This window comes from Passer domesticus, chromosome 8 (genome assembly GCF_036417665.1).
Source record: "Passer domesticus isolate bPasDom1 chromosome 8, bPasDom1.hap1, whole genome shotgun sequence".
NCBI lineage: Eukaryota > Metazoa > Chordata > Aves > Passeriformes > Passeridae > Passer > Passer domesticus.
The window spans coordinates 7,426,082-7,438,668 of NC_087481.1; the positions used below are offsets into that span (position 1 = coordinate 7,426,082).

At 51.7% G+C, this 12,587-nt stretch overlaps 2 protein-coding genes across 2 annotated transcripts in view; one reads left to right on the top strand and one right to left on the bottom strand.

Moving 5' to 3' along the window:
* LOC135305562 (zinc finger protein 850-like) overlaps positions 1-12,587 on the bottom strand; it is a 243,967-nt gene that overhangs the window by 158,716 nt on the left and 72,664 nt on the right. The gene's annotated exons all lie outside the window — the stretch shown is intronic.
* On the top strand, positions 1,014-1,562 carry LOC135305667 (probable inactive protein kinase DDB_G0270444). Its single transcript, XM_064429414.1, has 2 exons — positions 1,014-1,160; positions 1,273-1,562. The coding sequence occupies exons 1-2, from the start codon at positions 1,137-1,139 to the stop codon at positions 1,480-1,482; spliced, it is 234 nt and encodes a 77-aa protein (XP_064285484.1). The 5' UTR covers positions 1,014-1,136; the 3' UTR covers positions 1,483-1,562.

Here is a 12,587-nt window from a genome sequence, read left to right on the forward strand (position 1 = left end):
GGTTTTATTTGGGGTTCTTTTATCTATTTGTTTGATTGGTTTGCTGCATGGGTTTGTTTGTTTGTTTGTTTGGGTTTATGTCTGATTTGGCTTGAGTTTTTCGTTCGCTTTTTCATAAATGACTGGTGAAGTTGGCAAAGCCAAACTCAAGATAATGTAAACCAGGATCAGCTTTCCAGAAATTCCTTTTGGCTGGGTTTAGCTGCATCCCCCAGGCTCAGGATCACTAGAATATTTTCAGGCTTTGCTCTGCATATCAGCCTGCCCAGACTCCGCTTGGTGTTTCACAAATGGAGAAGACAATGGACATTGTGCCAAGCTTCCTTTCAAACAGAAAAATCTGGGTCAGCATGACAGAAAAGAAGAAAAATAAATCACCAGTTAGAACAGAACCAGTGTCCCACCATCTTCCTTTCCACTGTTATTAATTTTGTACATTTAGAGGCAAACCTGGGTCTAAAGCTTGCATCTCTCAGTTCCTGATGCTATTTGCTACCCTGCAGCCTTGACTCACCCTGATGTGACTGACTGCTGGGCAAGTGGGGCTGGGGATGCTCAGCCTGGAGAGAGGAGACACTGGGAGGCCTCCCTGTGGCTGTGCAGGACTGGAAGGGTCCTGCAGGAAAGAAGGGGACAGAGTGTTCAACAGGGCCTGTGCTGACAGGACAAGGGGGGATTGGCTTTCAACTGCAGCAGGTTGATTGAAGCTGCATCTAAGGAAGCTGCTCTTTTCCACTGGGGGTGGTGGGCCACTGGCCCAGGCTGTGCACAGAGGCTGTGCATGCCCCATCCTTGGGAACATGGCTCTGAGCAGCCTGCTCTGGGGGAAGACTGCTCAGCTGGGAACAAGATGTTGTTCTTCAGGCTCCCTTGCAAGCCCAACCGTTCATGGACTCCATCATTTCATGGTCTCCACTGTCCACTCCAGATGGAGCCTGGGAACTGTGATGTCACAGCCCACGCTCCAGCTGGAACGTCCAGCGCCCAGCAAAGGGCACAACACAAGCCTTGGCCGCTGTGTTCGCACGCTCTGCACCTTGCTCCTGCCCTCGCCTTTCACTCTTCTTATCCCCCCGATACCCCCATCATTCCTGACAGCTCCTGAGTTCCTGGATTTCATCATCCACCCCTGCAGGATGCTCCCCTTTGTTCTGAGGAAGGTATGGTGCCATTCCATGGAGGTGGACATCCCCCACCTGCCCGGGTGGGCTGGAGCTCTGTGGGGATAGAGTGGGACAGGTACCCTACTCTGAGGTTTTGCTACCTCTGCAGGCTGTCCCAGACAGAGAGGAGGAGATGGAGGTAGATATAAAGATTGATATGGAGGAGGAGATGGAGGTGGATACAAAGATTGATATGGAGGAGGAGATGGAAATAGACGGAGAAAACCCTGGAGAGGAAGAGATGGAGGTGGATGTGACTGAGGAAGAAGAGATGGACGTGGATATGGAAGAGTCCACTGAGGACATGGATATTGATTAAAAAGGTGAGGAAGAGGCCATGATCTTGGCATGAAGAGCAATGCCAGCAGCAGGACAGGCAGAGTGGGTCTCCTGCTGCCAGGCTGGGGCTGGGCTGGGTGCTCCCTGCTCAGGGACATTGTACCCAGGGCACTGGATTCTGGTGGCCACCCACAGCCGGTCCTGTGCCTGCTTTGCTCCACACAAGCTCCATGCCAGAGACAGCCAGGCTCAGTTCTGGTGGCAGAGTCCTGCTGCTGGGCCAGCTGTGCCAGCCTGGAGGCACATGCAGGAGCCCTCTGTGCCTGACTGGAGTGACCGTGGCATTTGCTTTTCTTCCAGGACCTATGGACATCATGGAGAGCTATGCCACCTTTTTGTACATACGTTTTACACTTTGATGTTGTCATTAGGATATAGGTTTTAGGGCTTTTTGTCTTCTGTAAATATGTTTCATATATTTTTTGTTAGATAGGTTCTTATGTATATATGTTCTATTGATTGTTGTTACAAATGTCCTTACAACGTAAATATCTTCTGTATTTTTGCTGCTGTTCTTCTGTAATAAACAAATTTTACTTTTCACACCCCAGTTCTCCTTGCATTTCCTTCAGGCACAGGCAGCATTTTGCAAAGTTGTGCTTTCCACTTGCTCCAGGTTCCCAGGGCTGGAGGTCCCTGGCACAGCCACCCCAGGAGTGGGGGTCCCTGTGCACAGAGGGGTCCCACTGACAGAGGTGAGCCTCTCCTTGCAGTTTCTCTGGGCACACTTGGGAGCTGTAGGGGCAAAGCCCAGCGTGCCCTGGCCCATGGATCCCATGTTGGAGCAGGGCTGAGCCTGTGTGCTCCTGCAGAGCCTCAGCCATGGCTCTTCCCTGGGCAGCCCCAGGGCTAAGGAGGGAGCACTGGGCTGTGGGCAAGCCCTGCTCCTGGGCACCCTGAGGGGCTGGAGCCAGCCTGGAGGGAGCCTCAGCCCCACATGGACCAAGATTTCCTTTGGAAGCCCTCTCTGTCCCCGGACTCTGGTGAGCACAAGAATTGCTCCTCCTAGTTCAAGGTATGATCTTCACTGGCACAAATGTGTCCCTTGCACTTTCTAGCACAGCAAATATCAGTGCTTGTAATCCCTGTTCTGCACACTCTGCTTAGGCAGCAAAACATCTGAACCTGAGGGAACATCTTGAATTAGCACCAACCTGCAGAGAGCTACAGGGGGAGAACCTACCCCCAACCACCCAGAGAAATACTTGACACTGATAGTCTGGGGCAGAGCTGAAACTAAAGTATTTTAATGCCAAGATAGAGGATTTTTTTTATTGCTGAATGCATTCTGCAAGAACAAGAATGGAAGCTTTTGGTCTCCTCACCTGCCACTGATGTGTATTTCCAAGGTTTGCTTCTGGCTTTTGACTGATTTTGATGAATCTGTTCAGAACTCTGATGCTGTTCCTGGCTAAGGTGCAGAGATGATATTTCAGAGCCAGATGAGCTCAGCACATCTTGTGCAATGCAGAATGTCCAGAGCCAGACATTCAGGCCATGCAAACTGATACTTTTTCATCTCTGTGCAAAGATCAGTAGTAGGACATCACTGATGTACCACACACTTCTCAGATACTCCTCTGACCAGCTTCCCCGTGGCATTGCTCCTGGCACAACGTTAAAGCCAGGCAGGTCACACATATTCTCTTCCTCTGACTCCTGCTGGGATGACAACATCAGAAAAGAGAAAAAAGATATAATGATCAGGGATTTTCATTGTGTGAGCTCAGGATTCCCCAAGCTCTTGCAAAGGGGGAATGTTCGTCGAGGACAGGATATGAGAAGGAGCCTCAAATTGTCCGAAATTTCAGTACAAATATTATTTCCTATGGAACCCTTCACCAAAGCTGGTCACACTTCAGGCCCTTTCTGCACCCATTTCCTGATGTGCATCTCCCAGTGGGGTGTTCCCACTGCTCCAGGGACCCAGCACAAACCTTATGGCCCCACACCAACACACCCCCAGGAGCTGCAGCCTTCCCTCCAAACCTGGGCACCTGCAACAGTCACCTCTGTGCTGAGCCTGTTTGTAGCTATGATATTTCATGAAAAATCCTTTGCTAGGATTTTTCCCCTCCTGAGAGCTGAGTGCCTCAGGAAAGAAATGTAAACAATAACTATCTGCTGCTGTGGAATGCAACAGGTGCATCTTCCATTGGTCCATGTGGATTGTTTTCACTTGATGACCATTCACAGCCACCTGTGTCGAGGCTGTGAGCAGTCACAAGATTTTGTTATGCATTCTATTCTATTCTTTTTCTTTGTAGCCTTCCGATGATCTTTTCTCTCTCTTCTTTTAGTATAGTTTTAATGTAGTATTTTAATATATCATAAGATAATAAATCAGCTTTCTGAGAAACATGGAGCCAAGCCTTGTGTCTCTACACACAGAGAGTTCATCTCAACAAGGGAGGAACCTGGGCTCTTATGGGACATGAATGTTGCACTGCTATCAGTGCTGCGTTTGAAGGCCAACAATCAGGAATCACCTTGACAGAAAAGGCAGTAGAAGAGTGGCAGCAAGAAGAAAATTTTTCTTGCTGGTATAGGCTTCATGGCTGCCAAATTGGAGGCTGCTCTGAAATGAATTTGTGGCAGTGTGTCATCATTGCAGTGTGAGCACTTGGTGTGTTATGATTCCATGTTAGAGTTGTTGTGACACCTTGTGCTGGAAATGGGGTACTGAGACTTGTCTAGAAAGAGACACAGTCTCAAAAAAAAAGGGACATTTGATAAAATAACAGAGAATAACAACTATTTAAGGTTGTTTTATAAGAAATACGAATTATATCTCTGAGTAATGAATTTGAACAGCACTTAATTGAAAAACAAGAGGCAATGCCTTTATGCCTAATTCCTAAATCTAAACTGTGTTGTTGAAAGAATTGTTAAGAAGGTTGTAGTTCATCTGCAGGTTAAAGTAATGATTGAAGTCCTGCGTCCTCAACACCAGGCCCTGAGTGAGGCCTGAACAGCAGGCCCTGGGCCAAGCTGACCTCTAGATGAACCTTCCAAACAAAGGTTATCTTTGTATCTGCTCATTAATGAATAATTATTAGGAGTATGATCTCTGTATGTGATCATTGGTGAAATATGGATTTACCTTTCTGTATTTAGAAATCAGAAAAGGCCCCATCTGGCCTTGTTTGAGGCTGAATGGTCAAAGTCACCTCCCTTGGTTCCTCCTTGGGCCCTGGCCAGGGTTTGGGAGGAACTCAAGAGGAGGACGAAACCAGATGTTCCTGCACTAGAAGTGCTGTCAGTTTGTTCATTCAGCACTGTCAGAGCTTGGCCCTCTCCCAGCGAGGTTGGAGCCTCACCTGTGGCTGGAGGCACCTGCAGGAATTCCCAGTGTCCAGGAGTGGCTCTGCAGCCCTTGGCTGGGGCAGCTTCCCCCAGCTGCTGTGTGGATCTGGGGGATGGTGAAGCCTGAGGGGAACAGGTGCTGGATCTTTCTTACTCACTGCAGGCAATCTTTGGTGCTGATGGTTGGGTGCATTGCTGAGCTGCTCCTTTTGTAATTTCGGAATTTACATCATATAAATTAGACAATTCCTTCAGTTGGTGTCTGTGTCTTTGGTGCTGACCCTGCCCACTGCCAAAACTGACCCTGTGGGCTCCACAGAACCAAGGGGCCCTTGTGACACTGCAGGGCCTCCTGTAACCAGGGGACCATGGTGACCCTGTGGGGCTTAATGGAACCAAGAGGCCCTTGTGACACTGTGGGGACTCGTGGGGACAAGGGTCCATCATTTTCCTCTCCCTGGCACTGCCCAGTTCAGCCATTCCCTGCCCCTGCCCCAGCCCAGCAGAGCAGCAGACTCAGGTCTGGCCCTGCAGCAGGAACTGGCGGCACTGGAGGTCAGGGACAGCCACTCTGGGTCTGGAATGCTCAGCAGATGCTCAGCTCGGGCAGCTCCTGCAGCCCCAGGGCCAGCCCCGCTGCCCAGCCCAGCAGCAGAGTTGGCCCCAGGGCTCCTCAGGCAGCTCCTGCTGGCCCAGGGACAGGCCAGCCTCTTGCCAGGGCTCCTCTGCACATCCACGGGCCCCTGCTCTGCTCCTGGCCCATGCCAGCTGCCCCCAGAGCCTGTCCCAGGGGAACATGTCTGTGCTGGCCCCAGCAGCCATTGCTGCAGCCCCTGCCCTGCTGCCCAGAGCCCCGAGCTGGGGCTGCTGCTCTGCAGAGCACAGGGGCTGTGCTGCCCGGGGCCCTGGGCTGCCTCTGCTGGGCTCTGCTGCTCAGCCTGGCACACAGAGGCAGCTGATGGTGCTCCCTGCACTGACCCCCTCCCACACAGGCTCTGCGGGGCCATGGAGGGGGCTCAGAGGTGCCTGCCTTGTGCCAGGGCTGCCAGAGGGGCTTGGGGCTGCCCTGGATCCTCCTGGGGGAGTTCCCTGAGGGTCAGAGCAGGCAGTGCCCAGACTCCTTTCCCTGGGCCTGCTGTGTCCCTGGGCTGCAGAGCTCTCCTGGCTCACAGCAGACATTCAGTCCTTGATCTTGGGGTGACCCCCGCCTGGCCAGGCCTGTGCCCAGTGAGCTCCACTCCCTGCTGGTCCCTGGCACACACTGTCCCTGCAGGTCCCCTGTGTTCTCCTGGCAGCTCCCAAGGCCCTCCAGACAAACCTTCCCCTGCCATCAGCCCTGGCACAAGCTGCAGAGCCCCAGGAAGGTTCAGCACAGACCATTCAGCATCTGATGGGCACTGGCCACCCACAAGGAAAACCTCATCCAGACCTGAGTCCCCTGAAGGCCCCAGTGAGACTCTGATCTCATCCCACTGAGCCCTGGGAGAACAAGGAACACAAGGATCCTCTTGAGTGTCCTGAGAGTGACTCTGGATAGGAGCAAAGCCTCCCTGCCCTGCACTCAGGAGATGCCCTTTGCTGGTGGAGCTGCTGTGCTGGAGCCCAGCTGTGTCCCAGCAGTGCCCATGGCCTGTCCCTGCCTGAGGGCACAGCACGGACACGCAGCAGGACAGTGACCAAGCTGCCAGAGCACTCCGGCCTCGCAACCACAGCAGGGCTGGGAAGGGGAGTGTGGAGCTGGGCAGAGCAGATGTGGGAAGAGGCAGGGCCACTGTCCCTGGCCGTGCTGGGAGACTCTTCCCTCCACCTCTGCTCACAGGCACTGCCCCTGCAGAGCCAGAGAAGGGCTGAGGAAATGCCTTGGACACACAGGTCAGGACAGCCACTTGTTTTTATTGAAATGTACAAGTAACAAGCCTCCTGAAAGGCTTTGTGCTGCAAAAGAAAAGCAAATGTGCATGTAGAAATGCTGAGATTAGTACTCAAGTAATTTTTAAATACATTATGACACCAGAAATATTATAAGAAAAGCTCCGAAGAACAAAATGGACAAATAGGAAAAAAAGGCCAAGATTGTAAAGAGTTACATTCAGAAGGTTCTGAGCAGAAAAAAGAGAGGTTGTTGTTTCTAAAAATATACAGTCATCATTTTCCTCAGGGCAGCCTGGAGCTCCTGGTTCCTCAGGCTGTAGATGAGGGGGTTCAGGGCTGGAGGCACCACCGAGTACAGAACTGACAGGGCCAGATTCAGGGACGGAGAGGAAATGGAGGGGGGCTTCAGGTAGGAAAATGCACCAGTGCTGATAAACAGAGAGACCACAGCCAGGTGAGGGAGGCAGGTGGAAAAGGCTTTGTGCCGTCCCTGCTCAGAGGGGATCCTCAGCACAGCCCTGAAGATCCGCACATAGGAGAAAACAATGAACACAAAACAGCCAGATGCTAAACAGATGGAAAACACAAGAAGCCCAAGTTCCCTGAGGATGTTGGAGTGTGAGCAGGAGAGCTTGAGGATGGGGGGTATTTCACAGAAGAACTGGCCCAGGGCATTGCCATGGCACAGGGGCAGGGAAAATGTATTGGCCGTGTGCATGAGAGCATTGAGAAAGGCACTGGCCCAGGCAGCTGCTGCCATGTGGGCACAAGCTCTGCTGCCCAGGAGGGTCCCGTAGTGCAGTGGTTTGCAGATGGACACGTAGCGGTCGTAGCACATGATGGTCAGGAGGCAAAACTCTGCTGAGATGAAGAGCATAAAGAAGAAGAGCTGTGCAGCACATCCTGTGTAGGAGATGGTCGTGGTGTTCCAGAGGGAATTGTGCATGGCTTTGGGGACAGTGGTGCAGATGGAGCCCAGGTCGCTGAGGGCCAGGTTGAGCAGGAAGAAGAACATGGGCGTGTGCAGGTGGTGGCCGCAGGCTACGGCGCTGATGATGAGGCCGTTGCCCAGGAGGGCAGCCAGGGAGATACCCAGCAAGAGGCAGAAGTGCAGGAGCTGCAGCTGCTGCATGTCTGCAAATGCCAGCAGGAGGAAGTGGCTGATGGAGCTGCTGTTGGACATTTGCTGGGGCTGCACATGGGGACCTGTTTATGGAGAAAGGACAGTGGCAAGTCAGGAGAGGCTGCTTTGATCCAAACCTGGGCAGTTCCATGCAGACTGTCCCACTGGGACTCACCCAGCCTTGTTCCTGCTCTGAGAAATCCTTCCCCCAGGTCCCTGCCTGAGCTCCAGTTGTGCTGGCTGAGTGTGCCAGGAGTAGCCAGGGCTGTGTGTGGGGACACCCAGGAGAGCAGCTCAGAGCTTGGAAGGGCACAGCAAGGAGATCCCTGGCTGTGCCCATGATGGGATCTCAGGGAGGGGGCTCAGCTCATTCCCCTTTCCCATGGACTGCTTTGCCCACAGCCCCACAGGTCCCATGGAAGCTTGGACACCCCATTCCCATGGGACACCCCTGCCTGGCAGGAATGCCAAGGGCAGTGCCTGACTCAGCTGCTGCAAATGCCAGAGCCTCCCTGAGAACAGCAGATAACAGTGACAATATCAGGGCAGGGCAGAAACAAGAGAAGATGTTGTGGTGCTGTGCCTGAGAGGGCAGGGCAGAGACAGCCGGGCACTCAGGACAGTGCTCCCTGTGCCCAGCTGTGCCCGGCACCTCCCACACACCAACAGTGCCCTCCTGCCCCAGCACTGCTCTCTTCAGCCCCCTCTCCTTGCCTGAGCATCTCCCTTAGCCTGGACATTCTGTCCTGAGAGGAGCCTTGTCCCTGCCAGCGCTCACAGAGCCCATCCCACCCTGTGTGCCCTGGCCTCAGCCCTACAGAAACCTGCCTGTGTGCAGGGCCCTGGCTGGGGCAGGCTGTGTGTGCAGGTGGGCAAGGGCAGCTCAGGAGAGCCCTGCTGGGCCCTGCAGAGGTGATGCTGCTGCTGTCCAGGGCTCAGGAGTGGCTGAGGGCCCTTTGGGAGGCACCCAGCAGAGACACTGACCAGCCAAAGTTACAGTTCTGGAGTCCCTGTAAATGATCAAACATTCTTTTGATGATCCTGTGTGTCCCTTTTGGCTCACAATGTTCTGTGATTCTGGGATTACAATTCCTGTTCTGCCTCTCTCATCCCCCTGTTGTCTGTAATCAAAAGAGAAAAAACCCCTTGCATCAGTGTTAGAACAGTAAAATAATAATCAGATATTTATTGGAAGCTTCCAGGTGTCCCAGTGGGGATGGGGCACACCAGGACCCTGATTTCAACAATTTATTAAGATTGATTAATTAGGTTATTTAACCAGAACATCCAATAGCAGGTTTAGTTGCCCCAGTTACACACCCCTAGCTCAACCCATTGGAATAGGTCCAAGGGCTTCTTTGCCTTCACTTTTTGTTATGGCTGCTCACATTCTGGTCAAAAAACAAAATGTACTTCTTGTAGGTCCTCTTGCTGGTAATAAGAGTATACACTATTTCAGGAATGTATTTAGACAGTCAGCTTATTGTTCTAAAATCTAAGACTAAGATTAGCAAATGTACTATAGAAACTTTCCTAAATTTAGGAAGGATTACAGTTATATAAATATATAATAGTACTTTAATCAAGTTAATTAAGAGTTTAGTAAAGTAAGAATTATAGATTTATAACTATATAATAGTAATTTAAAGAGCTACAAATATATGAAAAAAATGTATAAAATGAAAAATCTTTTTGTCACAATCCCAACTTTCCCATCCTTCTCCAAGCACGAAATTGAAAGCACTCACAGGAAAGCTACTGATCTTCCCAGCAATCCGAGGCTTACCTTCTTTGGGCAGTGTCCTCCGGAGCTGTGCCCAGGCTGGTATGGAGCTGGGAGCAGCCCTGCCCCACCCAGCCCCTCTCAGCAGCAGCACCTGCCCTGCTCAGGATGGCTCCTTCCCCCCACAGCTTCTCTCCAGTGCTGGGAGCAGTTCCCTGGGCCGGCTGAGAGCTGTCCCTGGCAGGCAGCAGAGTCCCTGCCCCAGCACAGTGCCCTGAGCTGCAGGAGCCTGCTCTGCAGGACAGCCCTGGGCACCCCTGGCTGCACCCGCGGCTGCTCAGCCCTGCAGCAGAGCCTGGCAACAGGAGCGGCCTGGGGCTGTGCCTCGGCTGGGGCAGCAGGGAAAGCCAGCCCTGCCCTGGGGCCACATCCCTGCCCTGGAGCAGCTCTGAGGGTCCTCCTGAAAGCTCCTAAAAGCTGTGGGATGTGGCAGCTCCAGGAGATCCCTGCAGGAACTGCAGCTTCTTTTCCCACAGCCAGGGAATGACTATTTCAAACCTGGGATGATTTCTGCTTTAGTGAGTCCTGAGTGAGCTCTGCTGTGTGCTCCCAGCCCAGCCTGAGTTTAAGCTCTCTGTGCCTCTGGGCTGTGCCCGGGCTGGCTGCAGGCAGTGCCCCAGCCCTGCTGGGCTGGCAGAAGAGCTGCTCATCAAGAGAAATGTGCTTTTGAAGCTCTTCTTGCTTACCAGGAGCTGACTCTGTGCCAGGAGCCCAGCCCAGCTCAGCAGCACAGACACAGCACAAGGACTTTAATGACCCTCTGGGGCTTTGTGCTCAGGCCCTGAACATCAGTCCCTCAGAGGCAGCTGAAGAAACCTCTCCAGAACTCCAAGTCAGAATCCAACTCCAAACTTTCTTGGACTTTTAATGGGTCCCACTGAGGTACACGACTCAGAAAGTGTCCACAGGTCCCAGGCAGAGCAGAGAACTGGAGGCACTGATGACAGGTGGGGACAAAGAGAAGCCAAGTCTTGGTGCCCTGGGACACAGCAGCAGGGTCTGTGCCACCAAGGGCTGGGAGGAGACACCTTGTCCTGAGGCCCTGGGGCCTCCTGGCACAGCCCCAGCCAGGCTGGGCACTGTCAGCCCCTTGTCCTGCCCTCAGCATCCCCCCCTAGCCCACATCCCAGTGGCCTCAAGGATCTGCTGGAAGGAGTCCCTGGGGAGCCTTGCTCAGCAATGGCCCTGGGGGCTCCTGAATGCTCCCAGGGACTGCAGGTTTTTCAAAGGACTTTGGCTTTGGCTTTTGCCTTGGAGTCTCTGAGAGTTTTGTGCAATCATGGCCTCCAATTATCTACTGTAATTAGTCCCTGGAGAGGCTTTGTCAGTAACAACACTCAGTGGGGCTCATTAATGCTTCAAGGTACTTCAGTTATTTTCAGGTACTTGGAGTTTCCCTTTTGATACAGACTCTGTGAGAGGTTTGTGCAATCATGGTCCCAATTATCTTCTTTAACAAGTCCCTTGAGATCTTTGTACTGACACTCAGTGGGGCTCATTAATACTTTGAGATACTCCAGGTTTGTTAAGGTATTTAGGATTTTTCCTTTCCACACTGAGTCTCTGAGAAGTTTTTGTGCCATCCTGGCCTCCAATTCTCTCCTCCAAGGAGTCCATGAGTAGCCTGTGTTTGGGATGGACCTGAGTGGGACCCATTCATGGCCCTAAACATTTTGGGTGTTTCCTCTGACTTTGACTCCTGGAAAGGTTTGTGCAATCTCTTAACTGTTCCTTAGGTTCAAGGGCTCAGCTCCAAATGCATCACAGGGCTCATTAGGATCCAGGAAGTCCTGACAAACCATGGCTCTGCTTTGATTTCCCCCTGTTCTTCAGCTGTTCTTCAGGAAGTTTTCTCTAGTAGTTTTGGTTTCACAATTTCAGATTTCTTGGCGAATGCATCAATTATTGTGGTGTGTTCAATGTTGGCTAATTACGAGTGCCCTCACATGAATATTGTTACTCGTTTCCTGATATGAGATTGGATTAGGAGAAAGAGCAAACAGTATCAAAACTTCAAAAGGGTGCAAAGCAAAATTTATTAACAGTAACTACAAGAAAGAGTAATAAGAATCAGAACAAAACTTTCAGAACACTTCTCTCCCTACAACCTTTACTTTCCCACTGCCAATGTAAAGAGACAAAACCTAAAATGTTCAGTTTATCACCTCTAGAATAGTCTTTCTTCAGTTCTCTTGGGGAGAGGAGTCTCTCTTTCATGCGATGGAGACTTCTCCATAAGAAAACAGTTCTCTCATGGCTCTCAATTTCCACAAATAGCAGCTGCTTGGAAAATCTGCAATCGTGAATTCCCTCCCATTTTTTCACAGCCTTTCCCACAGCTGTGTTTATGGGTCATGTCACCTGATGGGGTATTACTTTCAAGATGAGCTGTTTAAGACCAAAGGTTTTCTTCATCTATTTCTGAAATCATCTTTATCTCTGGGAACAGAGATCTTCTTCTTCTCTCCCTTAGGCACAGGGTCCTATCACTCTTCTTTCTCTCTTTTCAAATTTCTCATGGGATATCACAGCTACTTCAACATATGCTTACTTTAGCATGGAGGCCTTTGCTGAACAAATCATTTCCTCATCCTTTTCAATGCATTATAGTGAAAACGAGAGTCTGTTGTAGCAGTTATATTCTTCTCCATAGCTTTACAAGAGGATTTCAGCTCCGAGATAAGGCATCTACTCATCCCTCCCATCTGGGACTCAACTTCCCCTTCACTGACCTTGGTGTCCTCATGTTGCTCCTCTATGTGCCTGCACTTTTTAAGAGTTCATATCTCTCCCGAGGCCTGCAGATGGTTCCGTGACCCCAGCCGGGCTGGGTCCTTGCGGCCGGAGCTGTTTTACGATGGAGGTTTCTGCAGCAGCTGCGCTGGGGCAGTGTCAGGATGGGCCACGCTGGGGCAGGGCCAGGATCTCAGCAGCCAGGCCAGAACACAGCAGCAGCACGGCCGGGGCCCATGGCTTCTCCTCCCCCTGCCCGGGGCTTGCG

What these genes read in the sequence shown, in the direction of transcription:
- LOC135305667 (XM_064429414.1), top strand. Translation starts at nt 1,137, where the DNA reads ATGCTCCCCTTTGTTCTGAGGAAG. An exon ending in TCCCCTTTGTTCTGAGGAAG is followed by an intron (nt 1,161 to 1,272) that starts GTATGGTGCCAT and finishes CTACCTCTGCAG; the next exon opens with GCTGTCCCAGACAGAGAGGA.